This window comes from Drosophila rhopaloa, unplaced genomic scaffold (assembly GCF_018152115.1).
Source record: "Drosophila rhopaloa isolate 14029-0021.01 unplaced genomic scaffold, ASM1815211v1 contig_155, whole genome shotgun sequence".
Lineage (NCBI taxonomy): Eukaryota > Metazoa > Arthropoda > Insecta > Diptera > Drosophilidae > Drosophila > Drosophila rhopaloa.
The window spans coordinates 4,209,445-4,236,087 of record NW_025335034.1 but is presented as its reverse complement, the minus strand read 5'-3'; the positions used below and the strand labels follow the sequence as shown (position 1 = coordinate 4,236,087).

The 26,643-nt window shown below is 44.7% G+C and overlaps 2 protein-coding genes across 3 annotated transcripts; both read right to left on the bottom strand.

Annotated features, from left to right (window-relative positions):
- Window positions 1–1,735: 1,735 nt before the first annotated feature.
- LOC108044955 (probable serine/threonine-protein kinase DDB_G0277071) lies at window positions 1,736–3,305 on the bottom strand. Its single transcript, XM_017124127.2, has one exon. It carries the CDS (start codon window positions 3,184–3,186, stop codon window positions 2,626–2,628), a length of 561 nt encoding a protein of 186 aa, XP_016979616.1. The 5' UTR covers window positions 3,187–3,305; the 3' UTR covers window positions 1,736–2,625.
- LOC108044954 (steroid receptor seven-up, isoforms B/C) lies at window positions 3,233–25,117 on the bottom strand. Of its 2 annotated transcripts, XM_017124126.2 has the most exons (5): window positions 24,026–25,109; window positions 16,004–16,153; window positions 11,759–12,310; window positions 4,126–4,283; window positions 3,233–3,465 (listed from the first exon to the last, which is right to left on the bottom strand). In XM_017124126.2, the coding sequence occupies exons 1-5, from the start codon at window positions 24,669–24,671 to the stop codon at window positions 3,349–3,351; spliced, it is 1,623 nt and encodes a 540-aa protein (XP_016979615.1). In that variant the 5' UTR covers window positions 24,672–25,109; the 3' UTR covers window positions 3,233–3,348. The 2 variants fall into 2 exon arrangements, with proteins under 2 accessions (XP_016979615.1, XP_016979613.2); XM_017124124.2 differs by lacking the exons at window positions 3,233–3,465; window positions 4,126–4,283 and having other exon boundaries at window positions 10,154–12,310; window positions 24,026–25,117.
- Window positions 25,118–26,643: the final 1,526 nt, after the last annotated feature.

The following is a 26,643-nucleotide window of genomic DNA, read 5'->3' as shown; positions in this document are numbered from 1 at the left end:
ATTGATGCCAAAATCCATCTGAAATTGCCCCGATCACGATTCGTGGGGGGAGCGAAATATATTCGATGGCCATTGCGATGACTTCGACATCGGCTGCGGCATCGGCATCGGCATCTGACTGGGATTGCAACTTCGACTGGGACTCCAACTTAGACTGCGACTGGGACTGGGCTTACATAAAAGTAATCAAATCAACACCTTCATCAACTCCTTTGGCTACGCTCCAACCGCAAAGTGCCTTCCTTATTTCGGATCTTGGGCCAATTTGAGTTTGGTAATTTTTCTCTCTCGCAACTTTGGAGCCCGGCAGTGGAGCAGTGGCGATCGGCTGTCGATCAAATTGTTATTTTCGATATCTAATTTGTCATTTGGCAGCGGCAATTTGGCCATTGCCTGGGTCTCTGGGTCTGGGCTTGACTTGACTTGACTTGACTCGAGTTGAGTTGAGTTGTGTTGGCTACACGCTGTCTGCAATGCACGATCCTTGGGACTGGGCTTGGGTTTTACCCGGGGCAAACTAGGGAATCCCGGCGATTATCTTGTCGGCGCGTGAAATTCCCCAGCCCCGAGCTGCGGAGGAATTGACCCGCAATTGATACCAATCCACGGCAATCCATTACAGGGGCTAAGCGCACAAGTTGCATGTCTCATTATTGGCAATTTCAGAGCAGTTCGGGTAATTGCCCTGTGCGGCGAGGTGGGTGCTTCGGCATGACTTGGGCATTTATTCCGGCAACACATGGTATTTGGTTGCATCACGTCCCGCTTAATGCCCAGATATACATATGCTCGCTTTGAGGAAGTTGTCCCGGAAAGTTATGAAAGTTTCCCTAGTTCAGCGGTCATCAGATGAGTGTGTGTGGGTTAAAGATCAGTGTGGGGTGTGTAAATGTTTTCGGATTGGAATTTCAATGCGAACTGGCAGCACTAATATAACTGCAGTCTCATTTTTAAGAGGTATTCTGAAGATACTTCGAGATATCGTGATAATTTACACTTAATTAAAATATAGGAACCCAGACAAAAAAAACGATGGAATAGAAAATATAGTTTAGAACTTAAAATGTCTATAGACACATATTCCACATATGAAGTTGCAATTTTGACTGATTTGTTTTAATCAAAAACTTGTAATTGGTTTTTTTATAATAAATAAGATTTTATTTAACACATACATACATCACTTTATTATCGAAATTATCAAAAAACAAATATTCGTGGGATAGTTAATTACTTAAATGCATTTCAATGAACGCAATAATCGTTTTGTGAACTGCTGATGCTGATATAGATGTCTGTCTATTGTGATGGGTCTATAGTCGGTGATAAGGACACATATTCAAAACAATCCCGCCTACTCACACTCTCGCCGACACTTGCTTTTTAATTACAACTGCATTCATTATTTTATTATCAGTAGATTTACATTATTAAAAACATCGAAATCACTCTTAAAACTGTATTTACACGTGTTTACGTGACGCATTCAATAATCAATCGAATTATTTTAATATTTATTTATACTTAATTTGTATGTATTTATTGTTATTTACAAAAGTTTTGCTCAATTTATTTTTCCTTTACTTGAAATGCTTTCTTAATACGCAAATTGGTTTCAAACAAAGGGGAATTGATTTTGAGTATTTTATGTACAGTTTGGCTGCAGTTGCTTCGAATTGGTGCTCTTACCTATGGGAAAAGATACCGAACAGAAAAATTAAAACACAATAAAGGATTCATTATAAACGCAAATTTTTATTATTACAAAATATAGAAAACTTTTCATACTCTATACACATAAATAAGATAATGCTTATGATTACGAAAAAATCGTTTAAGAACTGAAACTTGCACTGAACATTTTGTGTTTTTACTCGTAATGGTTACTAAATAAAAAATTCGCTAAATTTTGCATTCATATTTCAACGAAATGGGCTTTCCACCTAGGGGCATCTTTGAGATGTACCACAGAGAGAAAACCCGTTCGAGAATCGAATTTAATTTTAAATTTTACTTAAAGTAAAAATAAAATTGCTAAAGCACACATAAAAAATTGCCACACATCAAGTAAACATAGCTTAAAATTTTTGGTATATTTCTGCAAACCACTGGGAGTAGAGTTTCATTTATATATTCATATATGTATATAAGTGTATATGCTACATTACATATATAAATATTTCAACTATCTTTATGTTTTGTCTTTTTAAAGGGAGATGTCTCTTTCCAAGTTGTTTTCTTTTTCCTCAATTTTTCATTAATTTTTGTGGCTTAAAAATTAAGTAGAACTCAGTGCCATTTAAATATTATACACATTCATATATAAAGACGTTATTTGCCGCCGTTTTTTTTGGATTTAACTTTTGAAGTTCTCTGGGATATGTCAGCTGAGATTTGTTGCTCGCAGCTGGGGCGGCCTAGAGAAAAATTTGGATTTTTCTGGTAATTATGTACAAAGTTACAACAAAAACTACAAATGGAAAATTAGTCAATTAAGCTAAGCGGCTCTTCCTTTTTTTTTACATTTTTCATAAAACATTTTTTTTTTTGGGTTTTTGGGTTTTGGGGGCGGGGTATCTACAAGGTTGTTTTATAGCCCCATTTCTAGATGCATAAATAATTACACTACTTGACATCCACAATGAGAGGAACTTCGCTGATATCGATTAAATTTGGCGGCGATTGTTGCTGTTGCTGCTGCTGTTGCTGCTGATGTTGCTGCGGGGCCACTGCGGTTGTTGCTATTGCTGTTGCTGTTGCTGTTGGCGTCGATGAGGCAGATGACAGCGAGCCGGCCGAGGACGAAGAGGGAATTGCCGCTGTGCTATTGCTGTTGCTACCGCTGTTGCTGCCCGCCACCCGCAACATGCGCTGGTGATGTTGCTGCAGGCATTGATTTGCATTGACTGCAGCAGCGGCCATCATCATGGTCGCGGCATCGCAGTAATTAGACAGCATCGTCGTGGTGTTCACTGTGGATGTTGCTGCTGTCGCGGGTGTCGCATAAGTGGTAGTCGGCGTGGCCATATAATCGGTATGGCTGGTATTGTTGCTGCCGAAGAAACTGCCTGCACTCATATGATTGCTGCTGCTGCCGTTGTTATTGCTGTAGTTGTTGATCTGCTGATTGCAAATGTTGCCGCCGCTGCCGTTGTTACCGTTGTGGCTGCCGTATGTTGGCTCCATGACAGCAACATTGGCGAGCTGGTCATGACTGGCAGCAACAACGTTGTGGCTGCCACAGCCCGCGACACCTCCGCCGCCTCCGCCGGGATTGATGTTGAGCGTTGCAGCCGCCACAGCTGCGGCCGATGATCAAGTTGTTGTCAATTGGCGCCACATCGTGTGTCACATCGAAGGCAGATAGGGCCAGGAGAAACTGTTGCCGCTCAGGAGCATGTCGCGTATCAGCGTTTCAATTGGCGTTTTTCCGACTAGACGCACAAAAAACAATTGCTCAATGACCTAGGCAAAAAAAAGCAGAAGGAAGAAAAGAAAAGATTCAAATTAGGGGAAGAACTATTAAATTTTTCAGAGATCCTAGTCAATTCCTTAAAAAAATTTTGATTGAAAATAGGTTAAACCAACTTTTAAGGTTTCTTACTACTAAAAAAACAAATTGCCCTGTTTATTTGTCCTTGATTAGGTTTAATCTTTAAACAAAATTATTTAGCTCGTATTATTTTATGTTACATGTATACAATAAAAAAATATTGCAAATGAAAACAAAATTTAGTAAACTAATTTAATGGTTTGTAAGATTTTTAACGCCTCCCGCCATTTTATGAAAGCAGAAACTAATTAAATCTATGTTAGCTTAAGGGGCTAATTGAAAAACCAGTGTCAATCTAGACTTCTTTCAGTACAGGTTTAACATTTTATTATGCAATTTAAATTATTTTTTCCGAATTCATTTTAGTTTTATAAATCTATTTTAAAAAAATGATCAGCTTGGGCTTTTTATATTTTCTGTACAATTTAGTATAATAAACATTTTTTAGTTCTAATTTTTTTTATCTTGAATACTCAGCTTTACTATAACAAATGAAAGGTACCCTTTGTTTCATAATAATTTAAGCCCATAATTTATTTTTAGACTAATGATTAACCTTTAAATAAACTTACTTGTGAGGAGACAGTTCGCAGCGATGGTAATCTGAGCAGCAGCTTGCCGAATCTCGTGGGCTGGTTGGGATACTGGGTCCGGCAGTACTCCTCGAGGGCGCACTGCGACTTCTCTTGCAGGGATTCAATGTGCGTCACGTCGGACAGGCCACAGGCATCTGAAAGACAGGCAAAGCAAGGAAACCATCAGTTGTCTGCGGATTCACAGTTATGGATGCAAATGCTGTACATGGTCGATACTCTTTGGGGCAGTTCACCTGGCGCCGGCAGAAAATTTCCAACTCTCGAGTGCCTGTCACGTCAAACCAATAACCGAACATGAGCCGCTGCCACGCCCACAACGGCTCAGTTCAATTGAGTTGAGCACACTGAACACCAAAACAACACAGCGGCAGCGGATCGATGACGAAACTGGGAGATTACGTCATGTCTACTTGATTTATGTTCAATTGAAGTAGGTCTACTGAGAACCGAACAACGGCGAGTACAACACTTGGGTTAATTAAATTCGGGAAAATGAAGCCGCAAGACAACGCCCTGTCCCCGCGAAAACGATACGGCCAAGCCAATGAGTTTTCCATCTTGTCAACTAGCCGTGGCATTTAATTACAGCAATGCTGGATTGTTAGATTGCGCATACGCAGCGTGTGCCGTCGAGTGTTAATTGCCAGGCACCAAAAGTTTGCTTATCAATTGCCGCTGTAAAAACATCAACACAGCGCTGCGAGCGGTTCTTCTATTTTTTATACTCATATATATTTTTGTGGTTGACTGTTTGAAATTCAAATTAGACATCAGCACTTGTAAATTTGCATAGCTTTAAAGCATTTTAAATTGTTGTTGCTGTTAAGAATGGCGTTTCGAAATTGCATATGAAATTTTGTTTGCTTAATTAGTCACTCCCCAGCCGAGGACTCCATTACGCAAGGCGTAGCGAAAAGACCTGCAGTCGCTGATATATCATTTAGCAGCCGAGCAGGCCGAGCTAATGATTGGGCCATATGCCAGCCGATATCATCATGATTCCAGCTCATATATCCGATTGCCGAACTCTGGGCAGTGTGATTGCATGGCCAGCTGTCTGCTGGGACTGCATGTCGTTAATGGCTCTCTCGGCCGCATTGGTTGCACGCAACTCCGAATCTGAGCTGGCCATAAAAGACGAGTGTCAGTTGAAAGACAAAACCACGGCTTGTTGTGCAGCCAAGATCTGGCGATGATTGGCTCTGGCAAAACATTCGAGCGCAGTTATCATATAAATTTCCTAGGCATTGCCCCCACACAAAGCGCGTAAATCAAGCTAAATGATTTGTCGCCAGAGGCAACAGGAATTCAATTAGCCATTATTAACCATTCGGTTTCATAAACCACGGTGAACAACGAGCCAGGGGTAATCGTAATAATCGTGAAGCTCTGGCGATACAAATTAGACATGGTCAGTCCGGCAAGCTCAGCGAATCACTTCATTGGCCATGGCCATAATTGTCAATTGACTTTCCATTAGCTCGGACGATCCCCGGGAACCAAATGGGAAATCATAAGCGCGGCCGAAGGAGGAGGTAGAAATTGTGCCAGGCACAAAGTTTTGGTTTCATTGAAATGCAGCGGAGATGACGAGGAGCTGGGATGCGATTTCTCGACGCTGCTCCGCGGAGGAGTTGCATGCTTAAAGTGAAAGACATTCCACTTCCAGGTCGGGCAGCACTGGAGAAATGCACTACCCAGATCGGAGCTTTCTCGAGGGGTTAGCCTTAGCCTCGTCTGGGCTTTGATTTTTTGGCTCCGGCTTTGTTAACTGTTTTCGGCTTGTAGTTATGTACCCTACGACGAGCTTGGCTTCGATTTGTATTTGTATTTGGTTTGGGTTTTCGGTTTTCAGTTTTCAGTTTTCGGTTTTGGCTCGTCGCAGTTACTAACTCAGCGAGGGAGAGATCGTGACCGCGTGTTTTAAATGCATAATGACCGTAAAGTAGTTGGTTGCCCAACCAGCAGACATATCGAAAAAGGAGCGCAAGGAGTAGTCCCCGGAACGAAGGGGGCCAAGCTGTTTAACAAAATTATGAATTGCTGCATTATATTTTATTAGATTTGTGTTCTTTATGGCTCCAGTTCTGGCCGCGCAGTTCGTGCCGCGACCGCCACAAACAGTTATAACTTTATTTACTTTTAATAAGGATCGGGTCGTGTGGGGTCAACTGTGGAGACAGGCTAGGCAGGAGTTCCGCTCTATCGACTGCATCTAAATCTTGGGCAAACACAGCCCCGAATTGGGTAGACTGGCAGACAATCCTAACTCTTAGCCCAAACCTAAACCTAATATCGAAACGCGCCCTTAATGATTCTAATCAACGACGTCTGCCCCGGCCCAAAGTTACTGTTAATTGCCAGATTCGGAGTCCCAGGCCTCGAGGCACGTCGCTGGCAATTTTCAGGGGAAAAGTAGCTCAGGCGATCAATGAGCGCCACAAAACGATTTGAGCGGCTTCGAGACTCCGCTCCGAGCCAGCGCAAAACACACACAGAATGTTGGTCAAAAAGTGTGGCCAAGACATGAAAGCTACAACTCTTAACAACTGCAACAAACGACAGCAATCAGAGGGGCGAAGATGCACCGCGGCAAGGTGAGGCCGTGGCAGCCAGAGGAGCAGACATGTCGTCAATGCGCTGCAGAAGATCTAGTAAGTCTATACCCGGTATTTTACTACCGCGATCGTGTCTCGTCTCCCACAATCTTCGAGTTGGGACCATGGGTACTGGGGATCGGGCTCTGGGGATTGGGGATTGGGGATTGGGGATCGGGGACTGGGGACCGCGCAGCGATTGATCGGCTGCAGTTTATGGACTCATGCAGCCAATTCAAATGCAATTGCAGCTTGCAGTCGGTCCAGGGTCTCAGCCAGCGAGACCACGAACTCCACGCCACACACGCCCCCTCAAGAGTCGGGCTTAGCCGATCTCGGCTTACACGGAGAAAAACTAGGAGAGTGGATGTGACAGTTAATAGTTTAAAATAGTTTCATACAAAATTATTAACCGAAAGCAATCCTGATATGCCTTGTCAAGGGAGTCAATTTCGAAGCCAATCCCCTAGCATAAACATTCCTATAAAATAAAGCTTATTGATTTAAACATTAAATAAACCATGAAAGGTTAGTAAGTGTTTGTCATAAGCTTGGTCAAACGAAATAATAATATGAGGAACCCTTCTTCAACACAGTTTTTTATAACAAGGAAAAATAAAGCTTTCATTCTTAAATGTTCTCCAATTCGTATTTTGCAAAAAGTGTTTGCAAAGCTATCCTTTGGATCAATTTTAATTAAGAGAAAAACACGCAATATTTAAATCTGTTTTTTCCGTGTAGCTTGGCCAAGCGACACACACAGCGTTTTGGAAATGGTAAAATTATTTTCATTGCAAGTTTGGCCAAGGCCTGGACTTGGTCCATTGGTCGACTGGAGTCGGGCTTGTAAGTAAGCGACATAAACGAGTGTTGTATTAATGTTCATAATGTGGTATCTCGACGTCAATAAACGTCGCCACAGAGAGCAGGCGGGGAATGGGATATCTCTGAGCCGGGCTCAGTTCAGATCAGCGGAAAAACAATTGCGACGTGAGGCTGGACAGCTGGTTGACACGACACGAGAAAAGGGGGGAGTTACTAAATCAAAATTTCCGTTTTCCCCCTATCCTAGCCGAACTTAAAATCGCTAACTTACACTTAATCGCAAACTTAGCTTAGGCTAAAGTCAAAGAAAACCTCAGTTCACTCTATTTGCATACAAAGCTTCAATGATTTATTTCGCGTGGAGCCTAATTGTCTAAAAATAAGTATGTATAAGGTTTTAAAATTATTTAAATTATTCGCATATAAACTGGTGTGACTTATTTGTGTGCGTGTGCGTGTGAATGTTTTAGACGTGCATGTGTTTCAGTGTGTGTGTAATCCCAAAGTCCAGAGTTTTGTTGCCACGTGCGGATGAGATTAAATTTTGTTTGTTTTTGTGTGAATAGCTTTTGTTAAAAAATGAAATAAAAATGTGAAAAGATTAGTGTTAAATAAATGGGTGTTTTATGAAACCGAAAACTGTTAAATTTGCTGAAATTATGAAGAAATAAATTCAACAAAATTAAACATTTTCACATGAGCTGAAAAATAAAAAAGTTCCATTACCTTGGGTTAGGGATGTGCCTTATATACAGTGACAAACTTAATTATTGGCACAGCAAGCATGTTAAACTTTGAGGCTATTTTTCTTCTTATAATATGCTGATATTAAAATAAAACAAAATATTTTTAGATAGAATCATTAATTTTTTGTTAAATACAAGTGACTTCATTAATTTATCTTTTATAAATAATTTATTAAAAATAAAAAACCAAAGAATGGACCAAATTTGCCTGAACAAAATTATTGGCACACTTGGGTTTTAATTAACTATTTTATTAAAACTTTATCGATTTGCCCACTTTTTTTTTAATTATCACATTTGCCTCTATAATCTTAATGGTATAATGATTAATTTTATAGCAAACATTGTTTTAGTGCCTTAAAATAAAGGAAAAGTTGTTTGACTTTACAAGGTAAAAATAAAATCAACCGCATGTGTCCAAAAATTAAAATTTAATAAGCAGGATCAATGCAAATCGAAAGTAAACATTGGGGAAAGGATGCCCAGAAGCCATTTTTCCCATTCGGAGTCCTTTGCCGCATTTAAAGGACCCACGCAGTTGCAAAATGCAGGGCACACTGGCTAATCCATGGCTTTGAGAGGCCAGGAAAGCGTAAGGATCGTATAAAAGGACAATGTCAACCCCCAGATCTCCTCAACACGTATCGAAGTTGATGATAAGAAGGACTTTGGTAAGGATATTCACCCAACAGCCTTTTTTCAGGCCCTGCATGATGGTTTCTACAAATGAATTGCTCCTAGAAAAAATCCATCGGCTTGAAAAGGGTTCTAACATAAGCTCTTTGCTTGGGGAAAGGATTATTAAATCATACGAGAAGGTTGAAAGGACCCAAAAGTCGATTGGCATACTCAGATATAAATTTCCCTGCACTAAAAGGTTGTTTTTGACTTTTAAAATCTATTGATTTTTTCTAGGTTCAATTCGTTTGTAGAAACCATCATGCAGGGCCTGAAAAAGGCTGTTGGGTGAATATCCTTACCAAAGTCCTTCTTATCATCAACTTCGATACGTGTTGAGGAGATCTGGGGGTTGACATTGTCCTTTTATACGATCCTTACGCTTTCCTGGCCTCTCAAAGCCATGGATTAGCCAGTGTGCCCTGCATTTTGCAACTGCGTGGGTCCTTTAAATGCGGCAAAGGACTCCGAATGGGAAAAATGGCTTCTGGGCATCCTTTCCCCAATGTTTACTTTCGATTTGCATTGATCCTGCTTATTAAATTTTAATTTTTGGACACATGCGGTTGATTTTATTTTTACCTTGTAAAGTCAAACAACTTTTCCTTTATTTTAAGGCACTAAAACAATGTTTGCTATAAAATTAATCATTATACCATTAAGATTATAGAGGCAAATGTGATAATTAAAAAAAAAAGTGGGCAAATCGATAAAGTTTTAATGAAATAGTTAATTAAAACCCAAGTGTGCCAATAATTTTGTTCAGGCAAATTTGGTCCATTCTTTGGTTTTTTATTTTTAATAAATTATTTATAAAAGATAAATTAATGAAGTCACTTGTATTTAACAAAAAATTAATGATTCTATCTAAAAATATTTTGTTTTATTTTAATATCAGCATATTATAAGAAGAAAAATAGCCTCAAAGTTTAACATGCTTGCTGTGCCAATAATTAAGTTTGTCACTGTACTTAATCAGAATTTGTTCATCATTTCAAGATCTAAGGCATTTCGTTATTAGATTTTTCTCCGTTTAAATGGAATTTACAATTTAAAATGATTTTTAAATATTGGAAAGTAAAGTACATTTAAATTTTAAATACATTTTTATTATTGGACTTTATTTTTTGCAGGATTACATGATAAAATGGATTTAATCTCTTTAAAATATTATATAAAGAAATGAAAACTAATTCATCATTATGTTTCTAACGTTCTTGTAATTAAATGAGATAACAATGATGAAATCGATTAAAATACTTAAAAGAAATAAAATCAAGTTCATCATTGTGTAACATTACGACTTCAATGTAATAGAAAAATACAAATCTAATTGAAAATATTTAATAATTAAAAAACGTTGTATACTTATTTCTTTTGTTTCAAAAAGTTCCAATACAATTTTAATCAACAAATGCTAGTAGAATCTCACTTGGAAACAAATGTAATCTTTGCTGTTTAAGTTTTAAGGGTTAGTTTAGTTAAGGGTTAGTATAATTGTTGTTAGTAAACCAAAACAAACAAATAAATAATACACTAAAAATTAGTCAACAAGCGGTGTAAAGCATTAGTAAGCAATAACAAGTAAAAACACAAGCCAGGATTAGATTTTTGTTTAACAGCAACAGCTTTATATATATTCTTTAAATTCTTTTTCTCTCCTCCCTCATCGAATCTTTGTTTTTTCAAATTTTTTGGCAAAGTTCACTAAACGAGTCTAAGTGATTACGGCTAGAATAAATTATACTTAGTGTAAGGCAATAAATAGGTAGAAACTAGCAGTAGGCACTAAACTAAGTACATGTACAGAGATGGGGCTCTCCTAACGCTATAGATACAAGGGTAAATTTACAGTACAGGGTTCGACTTCTGTGAGATCCTACAACTGCCATCTACTACCGGCCAGGCTATAGGGCGAGTACCTGTAAGTGGGACTGCCGAAGGACGCACTGCCGCTGCCGCCCGAGTGGGCGAGGGCGTGGCCCACGCCCACCCCCACCCCGAAGGGCGTGCTGTGGTGGAACATATCGAAGGCCGAACCGAAGGCGGCGCGCGGAGGCGTCTGATAGTGGAACATGGCGGCCGCCGCTGCCGCGGCCGACGGCGTCTGATAGGCTCCACCACCCATCGGAGCGGATGACACTGGAACGGGGGCGGGCACAGGGAGGTGGGCGGCCGAGGAGGTGGGAACAGGAGCGGAAACGGGAGCGGGAGCGGGAGCGTGAGCGGGCGCGGGAGCAGGAGCGGTTGCCAGCGAAGTACTCAGCGGCGAGGCGGTTAGGTTGCGGGAGGACGAACCGCTTTGCGATTGAGTAGGAAGCGAGGCGCCCAGCCCGCTGCTATTGTTGTGCCCGGAGGCGTCCCCGCCGCTGCTCGGGGGCGTGGCCTGAGCCTGGGCATACAGGCTGGCCAGCAGATCCATCTCGGAACCGGCGGACTTGACCGGGCAGCTGCTGAAGGCGCTGCCGGCGGAGGGAAGCAGAGGGGCAGAGGCGGGGGCAGAGGAGGCCGGAGCCTGGGCCTGCTCCGCCTGCTGCACTGCAGCCTCAACGCCGGCCACGCTCTTCATGAAGGCGGCCAGGTGGAGCGGCGCCTGCTGCGGAGCCTGAGACTCCAGCTCCAGGCGGTTCAGCTCGTCCAGGTGCTCGCGCACCACACCCAGGACATCGTCATTGGACGCCGCCGGGGAACCCTTGCCAATCAGTGCTGAAACCTTGGTGAGCAGCGCCGGCACATCCTTGTAGAGGATGTCCAGCAACTTACCGGTGGTGAAGAGCACGATCGCCTTGAGGCAGGAGTACTCCGCGGAGTCGACGTGCAGGGCCTTCAGCTTCTCCACCTGCTCCTGGAAGATGCGGATGTGGTCCATGAAGGCCACCACGCGGTCGGCGGCCATCGGGGAGGCGTGCAGTCCGGCGGCGGCCAGCAGCGGCGCCACGTGGAGCGGCATGGAGCACTGGCTGGCGTTCAGGACGAACAGCTCCGACCAGACGAGCCGCAGCAGGGCCACCTGGTCGGTCACCTGCAGCTCCGGGAAGAAGGGTATGTTCTTGGCCCACTCGACCGCCGAGAAGAGCAGTCGGGCGGCCAGCTCGCAGATGTTGTCGATGCCCATGATGTTGTTGGGCTGCATGCACTGGCCATATCGGGAGGTGGGATACGGCTCCGCCCGCAGCAGCAGCGAGATGTAGGAACTGAGGTACGAGTGCCCGTTGAACCCGGCGATGCCCATGGGGTCGCCATTGGCGATCTGGTACTGCCCGTGCATGCCGGCTAATCCGGGCTGAGTGGGAGGAACGCGGCCACGTTGGACAGCTGGAAAGAAAAGAGGGAGAGATCAGGATTAGTTTGGTTGAATAACATTTAACATGACTATGAAAGATTATATATAAAGTGTTCCAGAAACCCATGTTTAGTATACATCGATTTTTAAAAAACTAGAATACGAATTTCTATATCTTGTGTTAATATAAGAACTCTTCTCTAACAAATATTAAAGTTAAGGCATTCTGAACCACATCCTTGGAAAGATACAGGCACCCTGCAAAGAAGACTCTTGCTTTTGTTGGGCTTATTTTGACCGCCACATCACACGAAGTACAATGCGGGGCATTCTGCTCTGTTGGCAAAGCTGCCACAACTCACAATGCTCGCTATCTGGATATCTGAATATCTGGCCGACTCGATCTACCTATATAGAACTGCGTTGTTGTTGCCCGTCCTTTGTTGCAGGCCAGGACATCGTCATAAGATACTTTCCTGCCACCCCAGATCCTTTCAACCCCTTTCTGTGTTGTCTCGACTGCTTAGATATGCAAATTGAACTAAATACTTTCAACGCATCCTTCGGATACACACATCTTGCAGATACCGCCGCAGCAGATGTGGGGAGAGTCTTGGCAGATTTTGGGCAAGTACGGCAAAGAAAGGAAATAATGTACAGGTTTTTCTCTTCTTTTTTTGCAACCAGTGAGGCTATATATAAACATTATAATTAACAATGTAAACGCTTAACAACTGAGCAGCTAAATGGAAAGTGAAAGGCCTTTTGAACTTTGGCCGGAAACGACATTTCCCCAGACGTTGACATGGATTGGGATTCGAATTCGTATTCGGATGCGGACAGCGACATGACCATGTAGATATGGATACTTAATATCTGCTGAAAGTTAAGCCACTTGGACACGCTCTCGAGTGTTGGCAGCGAGTGACATGTGAGCGGGAACTTGAGCACGTGCTGGCGGAAGATTCATTCATTAAGCAATCAGCTAAAAGGGCAAGTCGGGCCAGGGCCGTTCGCATTATCTCAAGAAACCCATTCCAAGTCCAATCGCAATCCCTTTGCACTGCTTTCTTGGCTGCTGTAATCTCGACCTGATCTGGGAGCGAAACCACAGGCTTAGGCAGATTCTCCTTTCGGCTCTTTCAGCTTGTTCGCCGTTCTTGCGGTCAGGCAATATTTTCCCAGGCGCATAAATAAGGCGCTGGACACTGGCCGCTCGACCGGTTTGCCGTCATAGATCACCAAGTGCATCTTATAGAGTCCTCGTCCTCGTCCTCGCTCACCCCATCGCACAATTACGCAAATGTATTGTGTAAATAAGTGTCGCTGTCTCGCTTTCTCCCCCGGCGGATGGACAGTGGTCAACTGGTTCGGGTGGTGCAACCCCCGGCTTAATTGCTCCGGCAAGGCAATAAACAAACACCTTCGAGGCCGGGACAAAAAGGGATTTCGGGATATATCCATTGTGCGGACTGACCAAAAACGCTTTCGCTTCCTCCGAGTCCGAAAGACGTTACGTTTTGTGGACCCAGCTTGTCCCAGGTAGAGATCTCCGAATCCAGTTCCAGTTCCACTTCCAGCTGCACCACCATGAGCTTCGATCAATAATAACGTTTGTGCATTTTCGCCAATGCTTTGTTTTAGTGCGGATTCGAATTGGCCTGGCCCAAGGCTCCGATTGCGTTGGCCAGATTGCGAGTGAGCTCTAGGTGTGCCTAGGATGTGTGTGCTGGTGCCGGGCTGCCAAGGTGTGGAGTTTCCATCTGGCCGTGGAGGTGTAGGAAACCTTTTGCTGACCCACTTTCCTAACCAGCCAAGTCTCTCCAACTAACTGCCGAACGATCCCCGGCCATTGTCTGCCCAGAAATGCGTTCGACCAAGCCCCGAATCGAGCGAATGCAGGTGTTGATTGCAAACCAGTGGAATTCCAGTGGTGTGGTCAGAGTTCACGAGCAAGAGTTCAGCATTTTCGAATGGCCAGCCAGTTGGCTTTTTCCTGCGCACCCCACCGAAAATCCCTTTAAAATTTTACAATAAATTCAAAATAATTTAGCATAATTTTGCTACCCCTAAAAACTAGTTTTTGTGCAGGAAAACCTAAGCTATTTGCCGACCAGTTCCTGCGCCGCCCCATCCCACTTCCCTTGACCAATTGACACTGCAATTTAATTAGAGCGACCCGGAACACCGATTTGATGTTGTTTTTTCAGGTTTTGCGAGACTTTTTGTGCGCCAAACCCGTACAATTTCTTGACCCAGGGTCGTTCCAGGCACAACCTTTGTCCCGCTTCGCAGCTAAGTACCCTGCCCCCGCCCCGCGCCCATAAAGAGGGTAAATCCTAAGGAAACCTCCTATGCAGAATTGAGATTTTCTCACGATTTCTCAGCGTTGATAGCGAGGGACTAGTTTTACGCAGAACTTGTCATTAAAGAAATGTGACTCAACCCAACGCAACTCATAAAGCAACCCAGCTCCAGAATGTGGCAAAAGGTGTTGAACTCTTTTGCGTTTTTACGAGCTCTGGGGCAAGTACTGGGGTACTGGGTGGGGAAATATCAGATTTAATGGGCCCAACAGGTAGATCGGACTTGGGCTCCGACTGTGTCATTAGCCAAAAACTTGTCTCGACGCGGCCAGCATTGACTTAGGTAAATTTGAAATGCTTTTTTCACAATCCGTCGGCGGCTAAATAAATGTTTATATTCATTTAATTACAAGTGCATTGAGAGGAGGCTGCTGTAGCTGCATTTTAATTGCCCGTAGTCGCCATAAATTAACGTTTTCGTTCTTAACCCAAATCGATGTGTGTACAGTGTACACTGTTCGTTCAGACATCTGTAGTCGTTGCCGTTTGCCGTTTGCCGTTGCTTTTGTGGCTGCTGGCTATTAGCATTTTGCGAAAAACCTGTCAATATTAGTGCAAATAATAACAGCTTAGCGTCCGCTAACTGCAGTCTGTCTCTATCTTTTGTATCTGCGACTCCCTGACGGACGCTAATTGTTAATGCTGACAAGTGTAACTGGCCATTGGCGGACCGGCAGTACGACAGTCAGCCAATTCAATCAGTCAATCAGTCAATCAGTCACCCAGTCGGCCAGCCAGTCAGCTAGTCAATCAGTCGCTGCAGGAAAACGAGTCTCACCCAAGTATGCCAAATATTTGGCTTGGCCGTGCTTACAAATTAGTTACACATTGGGCTGCATTTGATTAGCTGATAAATTGCATCGCGTTTCGCTCAGTGTGCCTTATGGTTGCACTGTAGTTACGAACAAGCGATTGGACAAGTTTGCATTTGATCTCCGGGGTCAATAGGCCGCAATCGCCTGCCTAATTGTTTTCTCTATCGGGGGCTTGCTGCTACGGCAATTTGTGCGTGGTGGAAAATGGGAAAATATGAAAATGAACACTTGGCCCGATCCCCGCTGATCCGAGCTGATCCGCTCTGGTCGGTGGCCACATTCCCTGGCATAGTTCCTGGCACCCAAATAACTCAACTGATCCGCACCGAACCGAGCCCAATTGTTCGCCGCTGTTCAAATTCCTAGCATGTGACATTTAGTCATCGCGCTGCTCTACTTCCGATCTTCTGCCGTTGATTTAATTTATACTGTTTGCCTCTGGGTTTGACTTTTAATTGACCCACAGCACACAGCAGCAATGCCTGAATTTCTTTGTTCTGAATAACACACTTGTTTTTCTGGCTGAGTAGTGAATGATTCTTACCTTCGCGTCGCATGCCCATTTTGAGGCACTTCTTCAATCGGCAATATTGACATTGATTGCGATGGTGCTGGTCAATGGGGCAGTTTCTGCTGCCGCGGCACGAGTATGTGAGGTTGCGTCGCACCGAGCGTTTGAAGAACGATTTGCAGCCTGCAAGAGAGAAGAAATCGGAGGTTAATAAGATGCAAATGAAATATACAAAAGTAAGGGTTAGGCCCACTCTGGGTGTTTTCTGTCCCTACAAATTCCTTGGCACCCCGGCCTGCCCGAGAACAAAAAGAATTGTTGCCACTTGTACGGCAAAGTGGGTTCGGGCTCCAGCTGCACTCCTTGACAAACTCCGCGGCACCAAGTTCCTGATGCCCATGTCAATGGTCATGTTACACGTTTCATGGCTTAACGCCTCCCATAAAATTACCTTTAATGGCTTTCAATTAACAAAGTGTATCTTGGCCACGGCGAAAAGGGGAAAATAAAAGAAAACTGGCAGCAAGTTCAAGTTCGGCTTGCCACGAATTTACTGTTAAGCTAGACGGCCAGATCAGCCATGGCTCGTTGGGCTTCGGTTTTGGTTTTGGTTTTGGATTTGGGTTTCGTTTTGGCCACAACTCCAGCCTTAACTTCAGCTTTAACTTTGGCTAAGTGCTTTGGGCCACAGTTGGGTGTTGTTGTAGGACAAGCTAGCGACACGGCAAGTTAATGTCGCCGACGCGTATCTAAACATGTGTATCACTTGGCTCTGCGCGACTGCATCAGCGTTTTCTGCATAAAGAGCCTCGCCAGATGGCAGGGGGATATGTCTTACATATACATATATATATATACATACATATATATAGGAGGCATTGTCTGGACCTGGTTTTTTTGCCGTAGACCAACAAAATTTCTCACAATAACTCAAAACAATGGCATATGCTCATAAAATTCGTTTTAAGCTGTAAAATCATCATCAAACAAAATATGTAAGCGCTGAGCGTTTATGCAGACTCGATCCTATCCACTCCTCCTCCTCCTCCACCCCCCTCCGCACTCTATATAGCATGCGATCACAGGCTATAAAAGATCTTTCAATGCTTTTTGCCAATGCGATCGTGTGGCTTCAGCCTCCCACCGAAATGGAAACAAAACGTGGCCAGCAAATTGAAATTGATTGAAAGTCGATCGCTTAATGCACTAAGAAGAAGTTATCATAGTTAAGACTTCGGGTGAAGATCAAATAATTAGGAGTATGCTTAGGGCATTTGGAGTATATCTTAACTGTACCAATAGCGACTTCTTTAATGATCAATGCACTGTTAGTCCCGAAGATTGATTTCATTTCCTATACCAAAGGGCATTCAGTATTCCTCACTTTTGGCTCTTCCATACGAAACTGCTCCACAGACCAACCCGAGAGACAACTACGAACACATCTAGAAATACCCACTCACACACTGCCAGCTTTTACACCATATGATCTACGAATAACGATATTGTACCAAGTCACGATTTCTGCCAAAACGTACCGTTGCCTTTTGCCCCATCCTCTGGCTGCCTCCACCAACTCTGGCTGCGCTTCGCCTGTTCCAGGAGGGGGGGTGGACGAACGGACAACTTGGCCAGAAAGCCAGGCGGAGCAGAGGTAAATAAAAGAACTTGCAACAGAGGCAAACTGCCCATATGCGCCTATCGCAACTCTATCTAGAGCTGCAGCTCCGTCCCGAGTATCTGGGTATCTTAACTTTGGGAGGAGCGGGGTCGATCCCCAGTGGACTTTTGCGATGCGAAAGATGCGCGTCGTTATTGATGAAGATACGAGTACATGGGCCAGATACCGTAAACAAAATCTGAGACGGGGCGGAGTGGATATCGTGTTATATCAATAACCGAAAAAGGGTGGATCGCTCTAGCGCTGAGATACGAGTGTGGGAAGTCAGGGAAGCGAAGCCCTAGAATCCTGGCCTGCCACTGCCATGGTCCCTTCTACGGCTTCGGCTTAAACGATTGGCTTTTTGGCTTAGCCAAGAGCCCAAAGCCGAGAGGTTTGGGCCAACTTTGCGGTAGTTTCAATTACCGCTTCACCTAATTGCCAGCGGGTGGCTGAGGAAGCTGAGGAAGCTAGTTCGCGTGCGCTACGCGCCATAAAGCGTTCAATACAGTTAGAAGTTGGAAGAGGTTCCGAGAACTAAGCTTAGCTAAGCTAAGCGTTTTATTAATTGAACTTCCTGAAAGTGAGCAGAGCTATCTATCTGCACCACACGAGATCCCCTTGCCGCTTGGCTGGGCAATTTAAAGCGTTAAATTAGTTGGCTCTAGCCGGCAATCTCTGGGTATCTGTATCTTTTGGCACATGCACTCGGGTGGCAGATGGCCCAATCAATTGCGGTGGACTACACTTTTCCCATTTCCCATTTCCCATTTGCCATTTTCCAGCCGCGGTCAATGATCGCTTGGCCCAGAGGAAGCGGAACGGCGATGCAAAGTCAAAGTCGCCTTGACTTTGGCTCATTTTCTAATTACTAATGCACACAGTGGTCTGGAAGAGGGGGGAGCAGAAGAGGGTGGAGGAGGGCCATCATTAAGGTGCAATAATTAAATGTTAAGCTTACACGGAGCCACCAGCTAGTCAAAGTAATTAGCACACACAGCAGCAACTGCACAACTGCAACTGGAGTCCAGAGGCGGCTAGACAAAATATCTGGAGTACAACCGAAACATAATTACAGCCCCCGCCGACAGACACGAAACTGCGAGTAACTCGGCTCATGCACTCTGAGTATCTACAAAATGCACTGATTATGAACGGGGCCTCAGGCAAAGGCAAAGGCAAAGGCAACAAAAACAGCAAACAAAAAACAAAAAACTAAAAACCTGGAACGGAACAGGTGCCTGTGCCTGTGATATCCCACCGGGTCCCCGTTTTTATGGCCCAATATGGGTCAACTGTAAATCAAATGCCAATCTGGGAAGCTCCCCGTATCCGGAGTCCCGGGCAGAACTTTCGCGATTGTTTCGCTGGAATCGGAGCAGTCTTAACTCGCTTTTCATTTACATCTTGCATATGTCACGTTGCCGCAGGGAAATGCAAAAGAGCGCAAAGAAACCGCCGCCTCAGATAAGCGATTTGGCTTTGATTTAACTGATGCTATGCGGAGTTATGCGGCAAGTCGGGCTCTCTAAGCCGTGCAAATGCCCTGGTCATGTACGACACATGGCGATAAGCGGCCAAGGGGTTATGGCCAAGGCAGCGACTCTGGGCCCGGGTTCTGGCCAAAGTTGCAGCTCGCAAGTGCAGTTTGGCCCTCGAAGAGGCACACAAAAACGTGCCGGAAAGGCTGCATTTCGCCGGGCCTGATCGATTAGCCGAACTTAGTTGAAAACGAAAATTGCGCATGAAGTGGCAACAGAAACAGAAACTGCAACTGCAACTGCAACTGCATCTGCAGCACAAACTGTGGCCCAAAGCAGCCAGTTGGAGAGCCGGGCCTAACATAATTAATTAAACCGTTACATTATAAAGCGGATCAAGTCGGTAGTTCACGATTTCCTTGCCCCAGAGACTCTCTTTTATTTCGGGGGCCTCTTTCGAAATCGCATCGTGTCAGGATGAATTTTTTGCGCCTCATTTTAAGAGACCTCAGTTTGGGGAGACTGGTCTTCCAGACAGGGCTAGCTGGCTGCCGAGCTTTATTGGCTCGAACATTTCTTCTAAGTACAACGATTTGTAGTACAAGCCAGCTTTTAATGATTACAATGTCTGCCTGCAGTTTGCAGCTCGCAGTTTGCAGTTTGCAGTTGTTTTTGCTCTGGCTGTTACTGTTTGTTTGTTTCTTCTGTCTCGGCAATATCTGTACAATTAACTTTTGTTTTTGGTGATTTTCCTTTGGCCGCCTTTAATGAAGGGTTCAGCTCGGGGCTCATTAATGTTGACACAGAGTTGGGCAATGCTCTCCTACAAGTATGATTACTGTGACAGCGTCGTTAACCCGCCAAATGGCCGGGAATCCGGACGAGTATTCGCCAGTGCAAACATACGAATTTGTCAAAATAAATATCGGGGCCATAAGTTATGCCGCTCGCATGGGGGAAAAGCTACCGCTACCGAGTTGTAAATCAAGAGCCAGCCGCCGCAGACCGCAGACTGCAGACTGCAAATCGCACGGAAGTTATAAATGTTTATCAAAAGGCGATTTATTTGATATATGTTATGGGCATGAAATTGACTTCCAGCCGTCCTGTCCTGCTAAATGCAAATTTTAATACAAGCCTCGAATTTATTTTCCCTCTTGCTAATTAATAAATAAGAAATCCGCTGCCGCGGGCGTTGTGGCCACGCCCACTCCCAAAAAAAAAAAATGCCCAAAAGTGCAGCGTCATAAATTGCAATGCTCGGTGGGCGTTGTTAATTTTGTGCATTCGTATTTACTTTGTTGCTTTTACTTTGCTCTGCGAGGGGCGGAGGGGGTGGAGCAGGTCGTATCACAGACAGCAAATTGATTTATGTTTGGCTTTTGTTAAATGCTCAGAGTGGAATGAATTTCCACAGCGAAACGCGAATTTCAGAAGAGCGCCATTTAACAGATTGTCAAGAGGTGCAAAGTGAAAAGCAAAAATGTGGCTTTTATTAATAAAAAAACACACATTTTGAATACTGCTTTCAACAAAGAAAATTAATGCGAAATAAAGCCTGATTATTATTGGTTATTAAACCATGTATTTTTCTTATTTACTATTTTTAGAAATTTCTTTTTTATGGGTCGTTCAAAAAATTTAATCTTTCCTGCATTTTCTCCTTCTGTATTCTTATTTTTTTCCTTAATGCTATTTGCCCACGTCATAATGAAGTTAATTAAAAAGCCACACATGTTGAATACAATTCTGCACAAAGGAAGAAGACGGAGGAAACAAGATTCTCTTTCCGAAGAGATACAAAGATACACAACAACTGACCAAAGCGTTTCGCGACATTACAAATTTGGGACATTTCCAGCCTAAAATTGTGTGTGGAGTTCTCCTCAAACCTTGGGATTCGAATTGGAAGCCTGGGCTTGGGATTTCGGGCTGAGAGTCTTAATTGCCGATCGTGGGAATCTATTTAAATGAGTTTACAGCAAAGCTCGTTCGCGGAATATGTGGCAAATGGAACAAGTCGAGCCGGGATTATTTATGCTGCCCCCAGAGTTGACAATCTGCGGCTGGCGGCTGCACTTCACACACATTATTTGTGGCAGCTAATGGGCTCGGCTGGCGCTTAACAATTAGTTGTGATGGCAATTTCCTACCACTCCTTACGTTCTCCCCACTCGAGAGTTGCACTCAATTCGGTCCTGCTCTGCTTAGTTGATGTTTGTGTTTGTTTTAATTAATCGCATGCCAGGTACTTAGTAGTGGCGGTAATTTTTCGTAAAATTTATTTGTCATTGTCATGTGCGCCTGCGGCTAAGTTATGCTAATTCACTTCTGACATGGGTGCTGAGATAGTTTTCATGTCAGAATTGGAAATTCAATGGTTTCGCAGAAAATGTGGATTTAATATTTTGTGCAAGCCTTTCCGCCGCACTGATTGATGATGCAGCGCAACTTGGCCACTTGGCAGATACGAGGAACCTCGGCTTTTGGGCCACTAATAGCCATGACAAATAGCCAAATTAATTGGCGATGCGGGGGCTGGAGGGGGAGCGGTGTCTTGCCACATTAGAGCCATGCACTACTCATCATTAATATTATCGAGGCACTTTTATCAGCGCACATTTTTCAGCCGCCACTAAACCGTGACTTTTCGAGTCGGCCAAAGGTTACTGCTGCCGCTGCTGATGAGTGCTAGAGACTTTTGGCCGCCCATCCCCCCAATTCCGCCAACAGCTGGGCGCGAAATCAAACAAGTTGCCACCACAATGGGAGGACATGGGCAGGCAGATCGGCAGGAACAGGAACACGGACAACACGCATAAGCTACAATTAATCTTGCAGCTACGAGTACGTCGACTGGCGGGGTGTCTTGGCATAGGTTCACATACCCAAACCCAAACCCAAACCCATACCGAAACCCAGGCCCTGAACCTGGAAACTGGACAATCGGACAGACATATAGACGGACGGAAGGGACGGCGAGACAGACGGACAAGTGAGCACACACACGAGCTCAGACAGCCGAAACGAGTTGCCGCTGAGGAGTGGAGTATCTTTCTTTTCTAAGAGCCACGAAAAGTATCTGCACCTCGAAGTGAATCAGCTGAAAGGACGCGACTGGGCTGGGGTTCAGCGAAATACAAAAAAACCCTGAAAACGCCGGCAATGATATGGGCTCTATGCGCTTTATTATGATTTTTCCTACGTTTTATTTCGCCAGCATTTGAGTGAAGCTGAAAATGAAGCTGAGGCCGAGACTCAAGCTTTAGCGTCTGGCGATTGCATAGAACAAAATAGATTGCTATCGTGGCAACATCATCAGGCCAACAGGCAACCGAGAGATACCCGTACCCGTACCCATGCACTACATAATACATACCAGGCTGTCAAGGGGAAACGGGGAAACACCTTCAGAATGCAACGAGGCGGTCACAGAGCGCATATCTTCTGATTGTTGCTGTTGTGGGTTGCGCATGCGTACAAAATGCTCGGTGATTAATAATAATAGCAGCGCCCGCGAACAGTGGGAGCCATCGGAGTGCGAAGCGAGGGATGGTCTGTGGGTATCTGGGTATCTGGGAATCTGGGAATCTCTGGCTGGCATCGCGGCCCACTGTGCCTGCCCAGTCACTTCTTGGCTGCTCCAGTGCCAGAACATTTGAAGAGATACGAGTATGACAAGTTCAACTTCAGGCTGCACTAAATGCCACAGCCTATCTCGCTCTATCTGCTGAATGCAGTTGCCCATCCATCCATCTGCCCCGCGGCCTTCTTTCCGGAACTCCGGGCTCGGAATCCCCATCCGAGGGCCAGAGACAATAAGAAGGTGGGCGCTTCATTTAGCGGCCGCCGCACAATTTGCATGTTTGCACAACAATTGTTTGGCTTAGGACAAAGCACGGCCGTATTTTATTTAGATAATAATTTTTATCTGACGATAAGGCGAGGCAGTGGCGGGAGTGCGTGCCTCTGCCACTGCCTGGATCGCAATACACATTTCGAGAGCTCTCGTGCTGCGAGTTGGAGTGTAACGGTATGCTGACCAGAGTATCTGGGGAGGTGACTTGCCCCAAGAGTTCTTGAGCAACGAGTTTAGCCATTTTACAACCACTCAGATGGCTAAATGCAACTTAAAGCTTAAATTGCACAAAAATATATCAACAAAAGACGGCAGTAGGCTATTGCGCAAACATAAATCTCGCTGGATATCTTGGCGATCATAAATGTATTTTTTGCTCGTAAAAGCATCTTTACATGATTTGGGGCCCGATCAACTAACTAGCTTTGGGTACGGACTTGGGTCTATCGATTTCGCTGGCCCACGGACACATTCCAGCTGCATCGCAGCTCCCGCCAAAGATTCGCATGGCCCTGGGAAGAATTCCCGCACACACCCACACCTGGCTGCGGTTTATTGCCAACTCATCAAACTGCCATAATTCACCCAAACTGTCAAAAATCAGCGGCTGGCAGGCACGCTTTTGTGCTCGCTTTCTATTACGTTGGCCATTTCTGTTTGGTCATCCCCGCAGTTCGAACCCGAGTACGGAATCAATTGACCCCCAATTGCACCTCAGAGGTGAGATCGCTACTCAGAAATAAAATTATTTTGATAGGATGATATTTTTGAACATTTCAATTTGACATGAAAATATGCAAAAATATCCAAAAGATATTAATAGAGGTGGCAAAATACAAAAATGTGTGGGACAGTACTGGAAATCGATATTGTTGGCCAATGCTACACTATCTAGTCTTTAACAAATGTATAACTCTTCTTGATTTGATCGTGTTCACATAGCGAAATGATAGAAACATTTGCATTATTTCCCAGCACTTAATAGTTAGTGTTATGTAAGTTCCCGTGTGTCTTTGCCCCTTGACGTTACCCAGAGTTTTTCTCAGTGTACTCACCTTCGCAGGTAAATTGTCCGTAGTGCTTCCCGGAGCTCTTGTCGCCGCACACGACGCACTCGATGTTCTGCTTGCTGTCGATCTGGGATCCGCTGTTGCTGCTCTGCGAGTGGGAGCTGTTGGCCTGAGAGGAGGGCGTGGTGCTGCCGCATCCGGCGGGCTGTCCCTTGATGCTGGTGAGCATGTCCTGGCCGTGGCCCTTGATCAGGGGCAGCATGTCGGAGCCGTGTCCGGAGTTGACATTGGAGCCCGATCCGGAGCCGGAGTGATGGCCGCCGGCGGAGCCGCCGTTAGAGCTGGGCAGGCTGGAGAGGTCCTCCTTGATGCCGGGGTGGTGGCCCGATCCGGCCTGGTTGAGGCTGGGGCAGGAGAGGTCCTGCTTGATCACCGCCGACTGCTGGCTGGCCACGCTGCTCGGCGTCGTGCCGCCGCCGCCAGTGGCCACGCTGCCGGTGGTGGTGCCGGGTCCGGCCGAGGCCGCGTGCAGGTGGCCGCCCAGAGAGGCCGGCGGCTCGTGCCAGGCGCTGTGCGGCGGCACGCCCAGCCCCATCGAGCGGGACAGGCCGAGGTCGAAGGCCGACAGCTCCGCGCCGGACTGGGGGCGCGGGTTGAAGAAGTTGGGAGCCGTGGACGGGGAGGCGCACATGACGCCGCCGCCGTACACGCTCAGGGAATTGTGCGTAATAATTTTGGCGGTCGGGTCGGAACACGTGGGATAGTTGCTGGAATACACTTTGTACGCACTGGTTTCGGTAGAGTCCGAAGCTCTAGCTTTTATTTATCCTTGGCAAATAGGTTTGTCAGCCGCGTTTTGGGTTTTCTTTTTTTTTATTTTGAATAAAAATTAATTTTTATTTATGCTATTATGCTATCAGCATCTCAGCATTTCACTAAAAACACTTTGATTTTTTTCCTTTCGTTTGCTTTCGAATTTCCCGCTCGGCGCACACACGATATACAAGATAACTTAAAGACTTGGAAAATTTTCAGCTTAATTTCAGTATCTTTGCGTCATGCGGAGCAGCGAAATCTCAGCTGTTCTCGTAAGGCCTTTTAGAGCCTGACTGGCACAACATTCGTGGCAAAAGGTACACGACCCGACCCGACTCGACTCGACCGTTTCGACCTAACGACACATCACACAAATCTCTCGCCGCTCCTCTCACTCCACTCAAAGAGGCAGTGGTGCTGATCCGCTCGCTCCTGTGGCTGCCCACATCCCATCCGGTTGAGTGGAATCGCCGCTCTCACTCGCACTCGGCGGTGGGGCAAGACCTTCGACGCGTTTGGCTGATTTGCCACCACCAACCACTCTCACCACTCTCAGCACCACCACCGCCACCACCATTTACCACTCTCTCTCTCTCTATCTCTCTCTCCGAGCGCTTTGCACTCAACGAAGCCAAGTCACTCGTCCAACTAGAACCCGTTTGCTCTTATTAGCTCGCTGCCGGGCGCATCTGTTAGATACTTTTACCGTTAAGGTTCTTTATCGTCGGACTTTTGGGTCCCAACTTTTTACCAATTTGTTTAAAATGAGTCGAGTCTCCACCCCGAAATAAGTTTTTGTGACTGTTTATCTTTGCGCTGCGCTGCGAATCGTTCTTCTCTGGTTGGTTGGCCGCCTTAAAGTGCGTTCTACTTTGTATTTCAGCAATTCCAGAGGCTCTTAAAGTCCGCTTTCTTATCTGGGGGAAGAGTTAGGCGGCCATAATGCCCGTTCGCGGTTAAATGTTTGCTTTAAAGCTTCTTTTCTATTGGTTGCTAGCCATAGGAAAACGAGATAAGCTTAAGGTGTACAAAGAGATAGCGATGATGGATGGCAGGATGAGGTGGCTTATAGAGAGTGGGATATGTAATGAAACTCCAGGATGAAATTTTTGGCTTTACACCTGAAAATCCACAGCATGAAAATATCAAACCAAAAAGTTCCATCTAGAATGTTTCGCACATCTTTATAAAGATATTTGAAACTGTTCGTATTCAGGTTTTTTAGAGTTTTAATATATATATATTTTTTTAACTCTTATTATAAGTATTTTCTATAACTAAAAGTAGTTATTGTGGTATACTGCATTTTGCTACTTTATTACTTTATTGATTTTCATAAGATTGTTATTCAAGAATAAGTAATCTAACTTTTATAGCCTCTTTTTATAGGCTTAAAGAAATCAATAAATATAAAATAAACTTGTTTTGTAATTTATAATGTCGTTAAATTGGATTTACTTATATGTTGACAAGTTCCAATGAAATGTCTATTAAAAGCACGAGTCCTAAGAATGTTTAATAAATTTTCATTACCTTTGTTGATTTAAAGAGTCAATGTTATATAATTGGAACTGAGGCACTTCCAGAATGACCTCTAAAGTCTCGTATCATATCGTATTGTTAACGCTCAATATACTCGGATTGCCCCTAAATAAAACCTTACCAGCCGTGGCCAACTGAAGCCCATTGACTGTCGTAATATAATTATAATAATTTCTCTGGGCTAATTGGATCAGGCACTGGCTCCTCGGCAGCGACTTTTACTTTGTTACTTTGTTGACTTTGTTTACGTGTCTGGAGGAAATGTGGCTGGGGAAGTGCCAAAACATGAAATCATAACGATAATT